Source organism: Lepeophtheirus salmonis, chromosome 3 (assembly GCF_016086655.4).
Source record: "Lepeophtheirus salmonis chromosome 3, UVic_Lsal_1.4, whole genome shotgun sequence".
Taxonomy (NCBI): Eukaryota; Metazoa; Arthropoda; class Copepoda; order Siphonostomatoida; family Caligidae; genus Lepeophtheirus; species Lepeophtheirus salmonis.
Genome location: NC_052133.2, coordinates 41,592,767 through 41,608,252, shown reverse-complemented (window position 1 = coordinate 41,608,252; position 15,486 = coordinate 41,592,767). Strand labels below are relative to the sequence as shown.

At 30.0% G+C, this 15,486-nt stretch overlaps 3 protein-coding genes across 4 annotated transcripts in view; 2 read left to right on the top strand and 1 right to left on the bottom strand.

Annotated features, from left to right (window-relative positions):
• The first annotated feature begins 866 nt into the window (after positions 1 to 866).
• Positions 867 to 2,577, top strand: LOC121115142 (uncharacterized). Its single transcript, XM_040709322.2, has 4 exons — positions 867 to 1,286; positions 1,356 to 1,534; positions 1,595 to 1,818; positions 1,888 to 2,577. The coding sequence occupies exons 1-4, from the start codon at positions 1,012 to 1,014 to the stop codon at positions 2,398 to 2,400; spliced, it is 1,191 nt and encodes a 396-aa protein (XP_040565256.1). The 5' UTR covers positions 867 to 1,011; the 3' UTR covers positions 2,401 to 2,577.
• A 3,403-nt stretch (positions 2,578 to 5,980) lies between these two features.
• DCTN2-p50 (dynactin subunit 2) lies at positions 5,981 to 9,474 on the bottom strand. Its single transcript, XM_040709321.2, has 5 exons — positions 9,315 to 9,474; positions 9,166 to 9,252; positions 8,517 to 9,113; positions 8,149 to 8,440; positions 5,981 to 6,328 (listed from the first exon to the last, which is right to left on the bottom strand). The coding sequence occupies exons 1-5, from the start codon at positions 9,348 to 9,350 to the stop codon at positions 6,150 to 6,152; spliced, it is 1,191 nt and encodes a 396-aa protein (XP_040565255.1). The 5' UTR covers positions 9,351 to 9,474; the 3' UTR covers positions 5,981 to 6,149.
• A 1,855-nt stretch (positions 9,475 to 11,329) lies between these two features.
• Positions 11,330 to 15,486, top strand: part of LOC121115371 (syntaxin-12) — a 206,094-nt gene continuing 201,937 nt past the window's right edge. Inside the window, exons 1-3 of one of the 2 annotated variants that reach the window (XM_071887410.1) lie at positions 11,330 to 11,567; positions 11,623 to 11,762; positions 11,844 to 11,973. In XM_071887410.1, the coding sequence (XP_071743511.1) occupies positions 11,877 to 11,973 (97 nt within the window). In that variant the 5' untranslated portion in view covers positions 11,330 to 11,567; positions 11,623 to 11,762; positions 11,844 to 11,876. Of the gene's footprint in view, positions 11,568 to 11,622; positions 11,789 to 11,843; positions 11,974 to 15,486 lie in introns of those variants that run through there. The other variant, XM_040709593.2, reaches the window with a different exon arrangement.

Genomic DNA, 15,486 nt, shown 5'->3' with positions numbered 1-15,486 from the left:
ACCGTTTTTCTTCTCCTAATCAGTGTTTAGAATATTGATACACGTCGTTAATTTATTGCATCATGCAAACTTTAATACAAAAAAAAAAAAAAACTAAGGGCCAAAATCATTTTGTAGTTAATTAATTCTTCCCAACAATTGAATAATTATTCAATAATTGTTGAAAATTTAACAAACGATAGTTATGTTTCAAGCAATCAAAGTTGAAAACACTAATTAAGGTTGTAAAAGAAGCAAAGAAATCGACAGCTGACAACAAAAACAGTTTAAGTGAGGTATTGCCGTGTCATTGGTTGAGTTCGAATTCATTTTTGTTAATCTGTAATTAATTCCCAACTCTTACTGAATAATAATTCCATAGTTGGGAAAATTTGTTAACGAACTACCAACTGATTTTTGGCCTCTCTCCCCTCCCCACGTTTCTTTTTACTTTTATAGGAGGAAGAGAGGTTGTGGCATACAATAAAGATAACAGACCTGATAAATATTTATTTAAGCATACATAATTATAATATCAAAATATATCTAATGTAAATGTATTTTTCTAAATGTCATAGATATATTAACACATATGAAGAAAAATAAATCCTTCTATGCAAAAAGTGTATGTTATGACTTTTCGTCAAGCATATGCCTCATTTAATAACCTTATCCATGATCTTTTTCCTCATTCATCAACAACTGTTGCAATCAAATAAGAAAGAAAACCACTTTTAAAGCCAGGGGGTAAATAAAATATAATTGTTAATTATTCATTATATGTATCTATCTACTTCAGGTATAAAGAGGGTGATTATTTTAAAGGAGGAATAAAATTTGATAAAAAATAACCCCCTTCAGGTGTTGATTCATGAATGTAGGAGGTTATACATCATGCATACTTTAATGCGACGGGTATATTTTAATAACTTATTATAATAAACAATCCCTGTAAAGAGTATGTACCTGTGTTTATACCTGCCTCAAATATACACAAAGTAAAGATACACTCGAGTATCAAAACAAATCTTTATGTGTTGTTCATCCAAGCCAAAGCCATCCTTGATCATTACCCTTGTTGTAATCAACATCTTGGTGTCATCGGCCACCTCTGTATTAATGTTCATACTTACATATCCAGGGGATGAGTGCCTATTATTTACCAGTGTTCGGGGACATGCTCTCATTTATGGAAATCCCGTTGGATGCAACTATGTTTCCTATGGGCATTGCTTCCTCATTGCATCTGCGATATTTTTATTGATCTATGTCTCACGATCCAATAAAGGGGATGAGTCAACTCGAGGGTATAGATAAATTATTTACTTAATTTGCTTGAAAAATGCGCCTTTAAATATATAAATGATTTTTTTTAGACAATCACAAATATCCGTTAGATTTCCAAGGATCTCAAGTAGTTTTGCAATTGGATTTGCATTATTCATATTTTTTTTCTCTCTACTCATTAGTGCAGTGAGCTTAGCAGGTTACTTGACTTCATGCAACGAATTGCATTACGAGGCCAAGAATCAACTTTACGCCCGACTGACTATAGGTAAGCAATGTAGACTTGTTGAATTGCAAACTCTTTAAAATAATAATTATTGTTTCAAAGGTAACCCATATCGATTTCTGCAAATGTCCTGCAGTTCGCTCTTCAGCGACGACGACTTTCACAACCGCTTTCATCATGACCATTATGAATATTCTGGGATGTTTTATGGCCAAAATCGCGGTTATAAACATGGTCGAGTTCATAATGTCGTTCAAGATCATGAACATCTCTTGCCTCTCCAAATAGCATTGGAGGGTAGTTTGGCTGCTTCATTCTTTAGTTGGGTAAATTAAATTGATTTTAAGCAGAACATGTTTCCATACTAATAAGAATCTTTATATATATATATATAGTTTATATGGTTAATTATTTCAATATTCATGTTCCTAAACCGCACTAAGAAGCCCTCTTTTGATGAATTTACTGATGTATATGGCAATCAAGTTCCTCATATCCTGAATGAAGATGTCACACAAATTACCCAAATACCTCAAGATGAAATAATATACCATGAACAGCAATTACAACAACAACAGAATCCCTACTTTCACCAAAGTATTCCTTCAGTTATGTACTCCACTCTACAACCTCAATTACTAAATCAAAACATCACCCCGGGATTGTACATTCCTCAGCAACAAACTCCGCTGATGAATCGAAGCGTTACTCCAGTATTCTATCAGCAACAACAGCAGCAGATACAACAACAACAAGATCCATTAATGAATCAAAATATGCAACCAGAGATGTATAATGAGCAGTACACTTCTTCTATGTCAGCAGCCTCAACACTTCCATTACAAAGTGAATTAGTACAGAATTTAAATTTATTCAACCATGCTGGTATCAAATGTAGTCAGCTGTGAGTCTCAAAATATTATAATTATAATAGATAAATTTATAGGTATGTAACTGGATTTAGATGTGTAGAGATATAATAATACACAATCAAATTTAATTTGTAATATTATGTTTTAATTAGTCTCATTTGTCTATGAAAATATTGTAACAAAACCAAAAAAATATATTTCTATAAATATTTATTTTTTTCTGGGTTGATACGTTAATTAATATATATATATATATGTTGCAGTTAAAGTAAAAAATATGCTAATATTAATAACTGAACTAGAACGTTAATCTGTATAATAACTGAAAATAATCGTTAATGTGCAAAATCATTGAAATTATAAATTTCACATTATCTTCCGAGATCCATTCTAGAGACAAAAATATATTTAAAGTGTTACAGGATGAAATTAGCTCATTTTTTTTTTGTGACGTAACATTTTTAAATAGAGCCGTCTATACCCCCCCCCAACTTATAGCACAACTTGTTACAGAAATGACAGAATCTGTTGACGTCAACCCTTACGCCCAATGTTTGTTTAAAAAAAAAAGGATAACCCCACCAAATACTAATGTATATATATATTTTGTATGTTTGGAAAAATGTGTCTAAAACCTAATGTGTGATATAGAAGCGTAAGAAAGTGTGAACATGCTTGACTTTCTAGCCCAGTATTTTGCAACCTTTTTATCACGGAAGAGCCCCCTAAACGTACTTTTATTTAAAAAGACATCTAATTTAGGTCCAATATTTGAGTCTTAGATTTTTTATGACGTTTTTTTGTTATGATTTCTGGGAAATGAATGAAGATCGTTTTATTTATTTAGAGAAGTCCATTATTGATAACTTCAGACACCTTAGACAATGCTCCTGTTGGGAAACACTGTTATAGCCTATTGTGTTAGACTTGAGAGTTCTCGAGTTGAACACTTTTTTTTATTAAAACAATATCATTAAAAGTATGCGAAAACTGAAGTTCTAAGGGATAAACGGGCTTATAATTGTTGGGATTGGGGATTGAAATAAACATCCCAATCTGTGAGATAAAAGTTAACCCGTGCATGAATAGTACATACAACCTCAAATAAGGGATTTGTGTAAAGAAAAAACTAAGTTTAGCTATCAGTAAGAGGAAAAACGGTTTATGCGTGTGCTCTTTCCTCTTTTTTGGTCATTATTTAAAAAGCTTTTGGTGTGTTAACATCACCCTCTAAAAGAAGAATAATTGTCTATCTTTAGTATAAACTAATTTAAAAATGCATATTAAAATTGATAAATAATTTTAAATATAATTATGATATTTTTTCTGTACTAATGGTATTTCAATTGCAGAATTTTCCCCTCTTTATAGAAGTAATTCATTTTCTCCCACCAAAATCAATTAACAGTATTTAGCTGTTCGAATCAAATAAATAATAATAATGCAAGTATATAAAATGTATTAGATGTCCTCTTTTTACTCATTGTCATTGGCGACCAAGGACTAATTAATGAAATATCTGCAGTTGATTTTTAACTCAGTTATTACATATCAAATTTATATGGTTATAAAATAATCTTACATATTGAAGTGATGTTGTACTCGAGCCTTGCACTACAATACATCTCTGCTACATTTAGCTGTTTAAAATATTTGAGGTCCTAATCATGTCTTCCAGATTTGGAACCATTGATTATGAATATGATAATGCCTTAAGTATAATATTTACATTAGGATAAATGCCCCTTCGTAAATGTACCTAGGCATTCGTAGATAAATTATAACCAAACTTATTTTATCACAAATCACAGCATTTTTTACTACCAAACAGACAAATATTGCATCTACCCGCAAAATATATTATGTACAATAGCAAAATCATCAAAAGTGATGCATCTTCATCTATTGAGTTAATTCCAGTAGTATTAAATAGTTTATTGGCAATTCTAATTTGTTTTTGTACTTCCAAAATGAATGGTTTGTTTGATTCAATTGAATGCTTATTCATGCATGTGTTACGATAATAACATTTATTGCGTACCAAATTAAGCAACAAGGTTAAAATACTTCGAAACATAAAAAAAAAGCAAGGTTTTAGTTATTTGTAAGTAGTGGAAACTGGGAACAGTGGTAATTTTTTTTTTTTTTTACCTCAATTACTCCAAGTTGGCATGACTAAGACTGGCCAAATTTCAAACCCATACTTGCTATTGTTTTAATTTATTTAAAGATATACCACTCGTCAAAAGTTGCAACTATCCTCATAGCTAGGGACGGTTGTAATTGTTAAAATAAATCAATGTCGAGTAAGAAATATGACTGAATAATATTTTTTGATAAATAAAGTAACTAGACTGTTGATGATGTTAAATTATAAAATTTTTAAGTATTATAGTAGATTAAGATAAAATGAGATTTATATTATATATCACTGACCAGTATCACAGAAATTCAGTCTCTACAACTCGTCAAGGCTAAATGGCTAAAAATGTGATCGATATGAAGCATAATTATATAAAATAGTAATAAGAAAAACTATACAGGGAAAATTGTTTCATTTGTTGTAACTGTCCCCATTGCACAGAGGGATATATAGAATAATGATTATGCTCCCTGGTTCTGATAAAATTACCATTAACTGATAGTAAAATAATTAATAGTTCACTATTTAAATGCTATTTAATTTACAGCAAAAAAAAACAAAAAAAATGGCTATATTATTACAAAGATAATGTAGCTAAAAAATAATAATTTCACCCCTCGATATCAAGATTGATATAATACCTCCAAGAAAACTCGACAAAATTATGTACTTTTTTAAGCAATAATCTTTATTTCATTTCATCTCCGTAGGTATACAATTATATCCCCCCCCCTTTCCCCCTATAGAGAATTGTATACCTACGTTTATTTATGAAATATTACTTAACTACTTAAAATAGGTAAAGTATTATAATATAATATACAATTACATTTTAAATTTTGTCCCGTATTGCAACTGTCCCCAACCTACCCCCTACGTATAAGGAGTTTAGAGCTACATGAATTTTACAACATATAACAACCGTAAAAAATATGATATCAAGTTACTTATAGGTGTCTACATTAATAAAGCTAAGTTTGTCTGTCGCTCTGTTTGATTATCTGAGCGAAACACATTTTTAACAAGAAACCTGAGTAGCTTTAACTCAGTGCGTCATATTAAAAAAGAAAATGATAATAAATAAGTTTAGGATTGTAAATCCTAAGCATTTTTAGTGTGCGAGGTTTTTGCTGTTGGCAAACGGCACATTGTATTTTTTCTAAAACAATCATTATTATTCTTTAATTTTTGAAGAGAGAACATCCAAAATATTGAGCAACTACATTTGAGGGTGCTTCGAAAAAATATGGAATAACACTGAGGTTTTGTTGGGGAGTTATCTTCTATATTAATAAAGCAAAATGTGTCAATTCGTCGACGTCTAACAATGTTATGTACTACATTGTTGAGATAAAAAGACTGCAATGTGTATTTTGAATATAAATTAAGATGCTTCAAAATGTTATGTACACATTAACCGAAATAGTCATTCCTTCTCAAAGAATAAATAATTTTAACATCAAGGAAAACAAATGATCTAACAAAAATTTAATTATATTAATTTATAAATATATTTGAATTATATTATAATAACTGACTTGTTTTGAATTCAGGGTGATGATTTAAAAAAAATAATTGTTAAATGGTGAATGAAATCAAATTGTAAGTATAAAAACATAATAAGTGTCATCATAAAAAGAAACTATTTATTAAGTTTTTCAAGTCTTTGTTCCACAGAAGTGAAATTGGATTGAATAGTACCCATGTTATTGTTAATTTTGGATTGTGTTTCTTCCAAGAGTTTCTTGTTGTTCCCAAGGGAAGCTACGAGTTTTTCCTGAACAGCATCTAATTGAGAAAGAGCCTTATTGAATTGAAGAGCTAAAATATGAAATAGATAATTAAATTAGGAATGAGTAGCGTAATATCAATTTTAAAACAATAGTTATATAATGATCATAAACAATAATTATAACTATGAACATATTTTATAATCACATACTTCATCATGTGTAACATGATCTGTTTTAGCTTCAACAATAATATAATAAAAATTTAATTTGATTGTCATTCTTATAAAAGACCACAGCAAATAAGTTGGAACAAAAAGTATTGATCGCAACTAGACAGAAATGTCAAATAAAAGATTAATTAAGTGGGTCCAAACTATACTTCGTGGATTTTGAGCCAAAACATGACGGTTATTCATTACTCTTTCGTCGTTTAGAGCAGGGGTCCCCAACCGCCGGGTCGTGAAAAAAGTTTAAATCTTCATTTTTTAATAAATGATCAGTCGAAAGATATTAAATTTTTCAAAGTAGTACTATGCTTGTACTTATTTAGGACTGAAGACTGCAGCACCGTCCAGTTCAGTCTCGTCCGGTTCAGTTCATCAGTCCTAAAACATATAAAGTTCAGTACTTGATGACGTCACTAAACTATATTTCTTCTTTTTTTAATCAGTTCTAATACTGACAGTCCGAATGACTGATAGCACCGTTCCTAAGACTGGACTGGAGCAAATACATAAGGACCAACACAACATTACTTAATTAAATTATGTGCAGAATAAACAAAATACTTATGAATGCGCCTGTGCCTATTTCAGTGCCGTTGATGCGGGGTTTGATAAGGGGGGAATATCCTAATTACTTTGATTTTTTTTTAAAAGATGAAACCTATCCTTGACACAAAAAAAGTTAAGGGCCCTAATTTATATGTATGATTTTTATTCAAGAAAAGTTTTATTTTATTACAATATCAAATATATTTTGGGAATATGTAAAAAGTGGCCACTACTTTATCTCCTTTACTGAATAAATTTTGCAACTGCTCCCTGTCTCTCATAAAAATATATTTGATATAATTAATGAAAAAAAATACATTGGGTATGAATTGAATTTGCTCGAAATTGTATATATGCAGAATTTTAAGTGTATCCTTTAATTTTATGTGTATTGTTATTTTATGAAAGTTCCTTTTAAGAGCTTATAAACGAGGAATGCAATATAAAGTCCCACTTTCATAGCACATCGGCTCAGATGAGCCATTTAATCTTTAAATCGCGATGTGAAAATATACCTATAATACTTTTATGAAGGGGGGCTTGTGGACAAGTTTCCCAGGCCCTGCTATTGATTGAAGCCCCACGTTGGGTAGAATGTTAAATATATACACCGAAAAGAGACTTTTACAAAAAGGCCATAAATAATACTAAAGGATTCACGTTTTCTAAATAAGGTCAATCAAAAAAAAGGAAGATCCCACACAAACAAATAGGTGATTTTGGATAAATCAAGGAAATATACCATAGGTTGGCTGGCTACCTCTGATCTATACAGAAATGGAAAAAAATATCATTTGTTAAAACATGAAGGACTCAATTATTTTTATCAAAAAGTATTTAAATACTAGATATAATCTAGAAAGTCAACTATATTTTTAAAGTAATGAGCTTAATTCCCTATGCCAGATATATACGATATCATGAAAGAGGATAATGAACTTACTGTTAAATCAAGTTAATCAATAGAGAGTCAATGATTTCATAATATCATACTATATTTACGTATGAAATCATTATTTAAGAAATATCAGGAGGATTACATTTGAAAAAGAGATAAATGAACATGGATTGAAGTTATTTGTTCTAATTTAGATTTTTTTTTAAATTAAACTTAACCAATAAATATAAATCTTACCCTCGTTATGAAGGCTTTCAAGAGCTTCTAAACGATCAACTATTCCAGGCAAAGAAGTAGCAATAGATTGATTTTTTTGAACAAGGTCATACAACTCGGAGATTTTACTCATTTTCTCGACATTTTCGATAGCTGAATTTTTCTCAGTAATTTCCTTTAACTTTTGTTGGAGTGCACCTAAACGGCCTTCGACATGATTCAAATTAGATGAATTTAGCAAATGTGTTTTGGCTGAGAGAGTTGAAATGGCTTTAACAATGGACTTTTGATTGGTCTCGATACTCAATAAAGACTATGAAAAATAAAACAATAGCTATTAAAGTAAATAACTAATTCTATGTAGAACTAAGTAATCAACTTCAACCCACCATTTTTTCTGGAGAAGCCTCCAATATCTTTTCTAAATACTGAACTCGTTTTTCTAGCAATGATAGCTCTGTTCCTTCTTTCAACTTAGCCAGCTCTGGCTTAAGATAAAATTCATAAGTAACTCCATCACTTGTATCAGAATTTGCACTGTTTTTATTAACAGAGCTAACAGCTGCTTGAAGATCAGCAAAAACAGCGTCACGCTCCTTCGTATCTTTGGGATCACTCAATGACTTTAATGCTGAGGATCCAAGTAGAGATTCAATCTGAAGGGAGCTTAAATCGTTGCGAAGACTTTCAACTTTAATAGACAATCCAGTACATGACTCCTCCTTACTCTCTTTACTTTGTTCTGAGACAGACTCTAAATCAGAGGCCAGCTCTCGTATTTCTGCATTCAATCTTTGATACTTTTGCATGGGACTCTCTGTATTTTCATCAGTGTCATCACAGGTAAAAACAACGTAGCCCTTTCGACCAATACCTCGTATACGATCCGAGAAGTCAACTCGTCCAGAATCAACGTATTTACCACGAAATTTTCCCATTGATTCATATGCATCAATGTGCAACGTCTCTAAGGAGTCACTATTCTCCTATAAAAACAATAATTAATAGCAAATGCTGGGGTTAAAATTCAGTCTTTACATCAGGGCAAGATTCCTCTGTTTCCTGAATATATTGATCCGCCTCTGGGAGATCATTTGTCTCGAAGACATCGGGTTGATCATGAGCCTATGTAAAAGGAGTATTAATTGAGAGTTCTAAACGAAGTCTTTGTACTTTGGTTTACTTACTATACCCGGCAAGTTTGCATATTTAGGATCCGCCATTTCGAGATATGAATTCAAGTGATTCAACTACAAGTTGGGAGCGCCGCTTATTCAGTTTTTAAAAGCAGTGACACAGTAAGAGTAGCAGAAGAAGGCTGTAGGAGCAATAAATGTGAGGGAATAGAAAAAGAAAAATGATTTCATGACGTCATTTTGTTCTCTCTCTTTTTACTTCTAGCTATTCGACAAATGAGGGCCGGACTAGGGAACACGGAAATTAATATAATAATTAATAATTATATGTATTAGTTAATATCAATATTGAAATATATTTTCTTTTGGTGTGCGCTTATTATGACGGAAGTGCAAAATAATTCTGTAATATTTCATATTAATCAAGAAAATATACAGTTAACCCAAGGTTAATTGGATTTCTATTAACCTTGTAGTTAACCCAACTTTTACAATGAAACACATATTTTATGTACAACGTACAAAATTTTCTGAAGATAAAATGGATATAATTCTCAATTAAATCAAGAAAAATAGGATTTTTTGAAATGCTTTTCCTATTAGTTTGATTTTTTAGACTAGATATTTTAAAAAATCGATGCAATTTAATCGAAAAAAAAATATTGTCTAGGTGGTTATTTCTGCATGACGAATTTTGAAACTATTTATGATATTACTTTGATAGAAATTGGCTTACCCTGTAATAGTGTAGATATATTGTACATATTATAAGTTTATTATGTTAAATCAAAAATATAAAATACATATATTCAATGTCATTTAAATGATAATTGTTTAATGGTTAAACTTTCATTTAAAAATATTAATTATTATTAAAATGGGTATGATATGAGCTATTAAATTTTCAATTTACAGCGTTAAATTTATTAATATTATAATAAAACTATTTTGCACTCGCATCAAACACAAAAAAGAGGGCGTTCAATATTCATTTTAATGTTTTCTGACTGGGCATCTCTTAAATAATTTACTAAGAAGGTTGTGCCCGGTTCATGTTCAGTGGTTCTATCGGTCTCGGTTCTTTCATTTTAACGCTTTCGGTCTCGGTTCTTTTTATACAGGATCAGTTTGGTAACAGGGACTAAAAAACAAGGGGCGTCGCTAGAAAATTTGGGCCCAGAAAATGAGATTTGATGCAAACAGGGCCGCACCTACCTTATACGCAGAGGGTATAGTACCTCAAGTTCCAGCAAGGTCTTTGGAAACTCGTATACAAGGAGCATCAGTTTAAAATGTATTAGTATAGGGAGAACTTGGCATAATGAAGTTTGGCTAACCCTGGCTTAGGAAATATTATAGTTATCGTATTATAGGACCCCGTAAAAAGCTTAGTAGCGGACGTAGATCCATAATCTACCCCACCCTGTCCCTCTTGTATATACACTGTTTGCTACTTAAAATCCCATTTCCAGATCTATAAGAAGACTTTAGCTATTTGGAACTCAGATACCGCTGTATCACCCTGGCAACATAAAAAAATAATTGGAAAACTCTCCAATTGCACACAAAAAAAACTAAGAAAATTGATTTATTGATTGAAGCTAAGTTATTTTTTATAATATCTATATTATTTAATTTATATATTCTATGTAGGAACAAAAGTACAAGAACCGAGACCCATAATCAATATATTGCAGTCCCGGTTCGACTTTATCGGTTCCCGTTCTAGCGGTTCAAGAACCAGAACTGTTAGACCCGTAAGACCGCTAAGCTCACTCCCTTGTCTACTAGGTATATTAATTATATCAAAAAGACTCTCACTTCAATGAAGTCCTAATGCCTCTAAATTATTATGAAAGCAGATGCTACAATGTATCAACAACACAAAACATATAATTACTATTGGATAGCTTTATAAAAATAATGAGATAATAGCAGAAATCCATCGCAATTAACATCTTCTATCAAATCAAGTATATACTACTCGGTTAATATTTATCACATTTAGTCAAGATATAATTTATTACTTTAATATATTGTAATTACATTTAATTTTTTTTCATTAGCTATCGATAGTAATTAATTTAATGTGATCTGTGGTTTAAATTTTCCAAGGTTGAATGAAATCGCATAAAATATATTCCGTGAAATGGAAACAACATGATTTGTACAAGATTGCGCCATAGGAATCTCTCATATATAATTATCAAGGTATGAAAGAGGAGAAAAGTCACGTGATTATGACGACAAAGAAAAGAGAGCGGAAAAATGAGAAATTATATAAGATAAGGGGAGTAGAGAAAGGTAGAATTTTTCCGTTCTCACTAGAGTTTATGATATGTATTTTGTATAATCTTAGTCATTTAATAAGAAAAAAGAAAAATAATATTGAAACGTCAAATCGTGAGGAATATTATCAGTCCGTATAATTAATTGTTTAGAGTGATTAAGAGTGAGATCAGTGTGGTACTCATTATATTCTAAGGGATTTTTGAAATTGTAAGTATACATGAACGTGAATTGAGGTACTGAAAGGGGCGGTTTCTCAAACAATTCACCCATTTTTTTCATTTTTTCCAGGTCAAGTTTAACTTTACGAGGATCATTAACATCATGGACAAGTATCAGGGATCTTATCAGAACTCGGATGTGGAGTTCCATCGTCTTTCGAATAGTATAGGGAGTAACATCCAGAAAATTCTTCAAAACGGTAAAGGATTCCATATGTTTCAACCTGCATCAAATAACCTTTATTGTTCCCTGTCGACTATGCATGACCCAAAGAGAGGTCCTAAGTCCTCCCATTTCCGTGTATTTTAGTGCTTAAAGCTATATTAATTGTTCAGTAAATACATTACTTAATCCCTTCGTTATCATAAGAAGGTGTCTCATAAGTAAAATGACATCATTTTACTTATGAGACAATGCCTTTTGAAAGTGTTTGTTCCTCAATATTTCTTTATAAAAGTACCCATTGAAATCGTTTATTTGCTAAATAGGTTTTTTCAAGGAACTTTAATTGAAGAGAATCATTTTTAGAGTCCTAAAACCGCATAGTTTGAAAAACTATTTAACAGAAATATACCAATTCCTTAGAATAAGGCGCGAAGAATCTTCATTCTTTACAAGCATTTATTCTCATAATTACTATGATGATTTGTGATATATTTCAAATCATCAAATGCATTTATTTCATTATTTTAAGCTGCGCGTTTTATTTTTCTAATTTTTGAGTTCTAAAATACTTGGAAGCACAAAATTTGGGAATTCATGTTTCTGTTTATCACAAAGGTGTTAAATAATAATTTATCATCTGTATTGAGTTCCATATGTTATAGTAATATGCAAATATTTTTTATCATTTTTAATACAGTCGAAATATTATGATACGTTAATTTTGTGGTATTTTTTTTTACCATGATGCAGTCAGTTTATCATTTGTTAGATAATACATTGATTTATTAGATAATATCCCATTTTTAAGGATATTATTCTTATAAACGTTCTCTTATGAATATTTTAAATCATTATTATATTTTGTTATGCATATTGTTACTTAACCTATGAATTTCTGTTTGTCAGAAATAGGCAATGCATTTCCTGCTAGTGGATGAATAAATTAATTTATGATAATGATGTAAAAGTTATAAATATTCTTTGAATAATAAGAGGTGTTGAATTGTTATTATATAACTTTTAATAATTAAAGTTTTTAATCTGCCCCTTATTCAATTTCTTATTTTTTTTTTTATAGTTAAGAAAACGTTATTCTCTATAAAAGAGGTATATTTAATCATATAAAATTGTTAATAAATCAATTTATGGTATAATCATTAATAACGCAATCTTCTTATTTTGAATTCAGGCCGTAGGCTATTGACAACCGGGCCGGGGCATAGACTCCCAAGTTTTTCAAACACCGTGACAACGGTCGTTAAATGCAAATATCAATATATAAAATTACTTTTTGTTTATATATTAACAATGCACACTATCTCTGTGTACAAAATTGTCTATTTTAGAACGTAAATCCTTTCGAATAAGATATGTATAACTATAATAACAACCTCATTCAAAGTTTTGAAATGGCCCTTAAATACCTTTCGACTGATTATTTAAATTAAAAAAATGTAAATTCTAACGATTTTCACGACCCGATAGTTGAGAACCCCTGCTCTTTAACACTAAAATGTAGTTTTGATAAATGCATTTTCCGTTTATTCTTTGCAAGTGTGATAAAAAAAAGTATTAATTATATCTCAAATATGACACTTTTTATTTTATTAAATTTAAAATTAAGTTATTTGAGTCCTTATTTTTCTTTGGTTACATTATTAAATTTAATGCATTTTATTCTGTAATTCCTTACAATAAATGAATAGTCGGGTTGTTAATGACATGGAATTATTTCTTTGTGTATCTTATTATGTATACATTAATTTATTTTGCATGATTTATTTAGCGTTATACATTTACAATTTAAACTAAATGAGTAATAATGATGAATCATTACTGATATAAAAAGAATGCTCAAGAAATTTAATATGCTCGTATATCTTCCCCCCTTTTAATTACTTTTTATGTTGCACGATCCAAATAACTGCAATTATGAATTAACCTGTTGTAAAAATTCAATATACAGTTATGGGCTCTCAAAATTACTAGCCCGACGTACCGAGACTATGTATTTTTTCACTTTCTGTGCGACACAATATATAAACATATATAATACTACATTTTAATAAGAGTTACAAAAATATTAATTAGGTTAAATATTGCATTATCAGTTGAATTAATATATTAAAAACAAAAATGAGCCTGCTCATTTCATTTAGGACTACCAAAACTTGGAAGGACATGCCTGCCCGTAGGGGTAATAGGTATATTTTGAGAGACCTTTTAAGATTATTATTTAGAGGAATGATAGAATACATATTTTAGAGCAAAATCATACTAATAAGTATGAGAGACGTTATGATAGGGACCATGCATTGAAGTTATGCTACGTAACTGTGTCTCTGTTAATTGTATGTTTATTTATTTTTGTATACATACTCAATCATAGCTACCAAAGGTTTATTAAATATGTGAGCCATCATATTATCATTTTGTTTCTTTTTATGTCAAATGTATACTAAATGCGTTTTAGGGAGTTTGGGTATTGGATTTAGTATTTTTCTATTGATTCGGTAGATATTTAATTCATTTTAATTTTTGTTTCAAAAACTAATTTGCACAATGCTCTTATAAGAGTTAGCTAAAAAAGATCTGTTTTTTTAAGACATTTAATTAATGTCATTGGTTTAAACATAAATACATCTTTCGTATGGCCGATGTTCATGTATTTGTTTAAATAATGTCGTGTACATAGAAGGAAGTAAAACAATAGATGCGTGTCAATCTAATTAATTGCATTAATATTAAATTTTTGATGATAAAATTCTTTTTAATTATTACGTTTGAAATGAAGCTTACGTAAGACTTTAGAATATACAATATCTATTATCCACATATTGTATAGTGTATTATTAGTGCATCATTGAATATATACACTTCTCTTATCAAAGACGCGTTTATGTGTTTGTACGAAATCTTTTTATATGAAGAGTAATTTCCAACTCCAGAACTTTGAAACTTGTGTGTGAATATTGAACTTATGAGATATAACTTTTATAATAATGCTCCGACTTCATAAATTAAAGATCCAAAATATATTTACTATAATAATAGCTTGACGTGGATATTTGGCATTCTTGTCAATCTGTTTTGGAACTTGCCCCACAATTAAGAAATAATAAAAAAATATAGTATATTATTGATATCTATATTTTTGAATTTACAGCTTTGAATTATTTGCATTAATAAATTTACATATTACATTATATGTGACAAGTTGTTGAAGCAATTCAAATATTGTTTTTTCTTAACTATAAAACTTGCTATAATTAAACTAATGTATAGAGTATATTCTTTAATTTATCTTTATTTTATGAATAAGTGATATAATTAGTGAAAGAAAAATCGCGCCGCACACGAAACATTCATAATATAACAATCACGCAACCTCTTGATTCACAGATTCATCATATTTGTCCCGTCAACACAAAAGCTTGTTCGTATGTTTTTTCTCAAAATTGAGTTTGTACTATACAACTAATGATCCTCCCTTTGTATCAAGAATGTCTATTCTGATAAATTCTTTGGAAGCGCAGCAAATTGCATT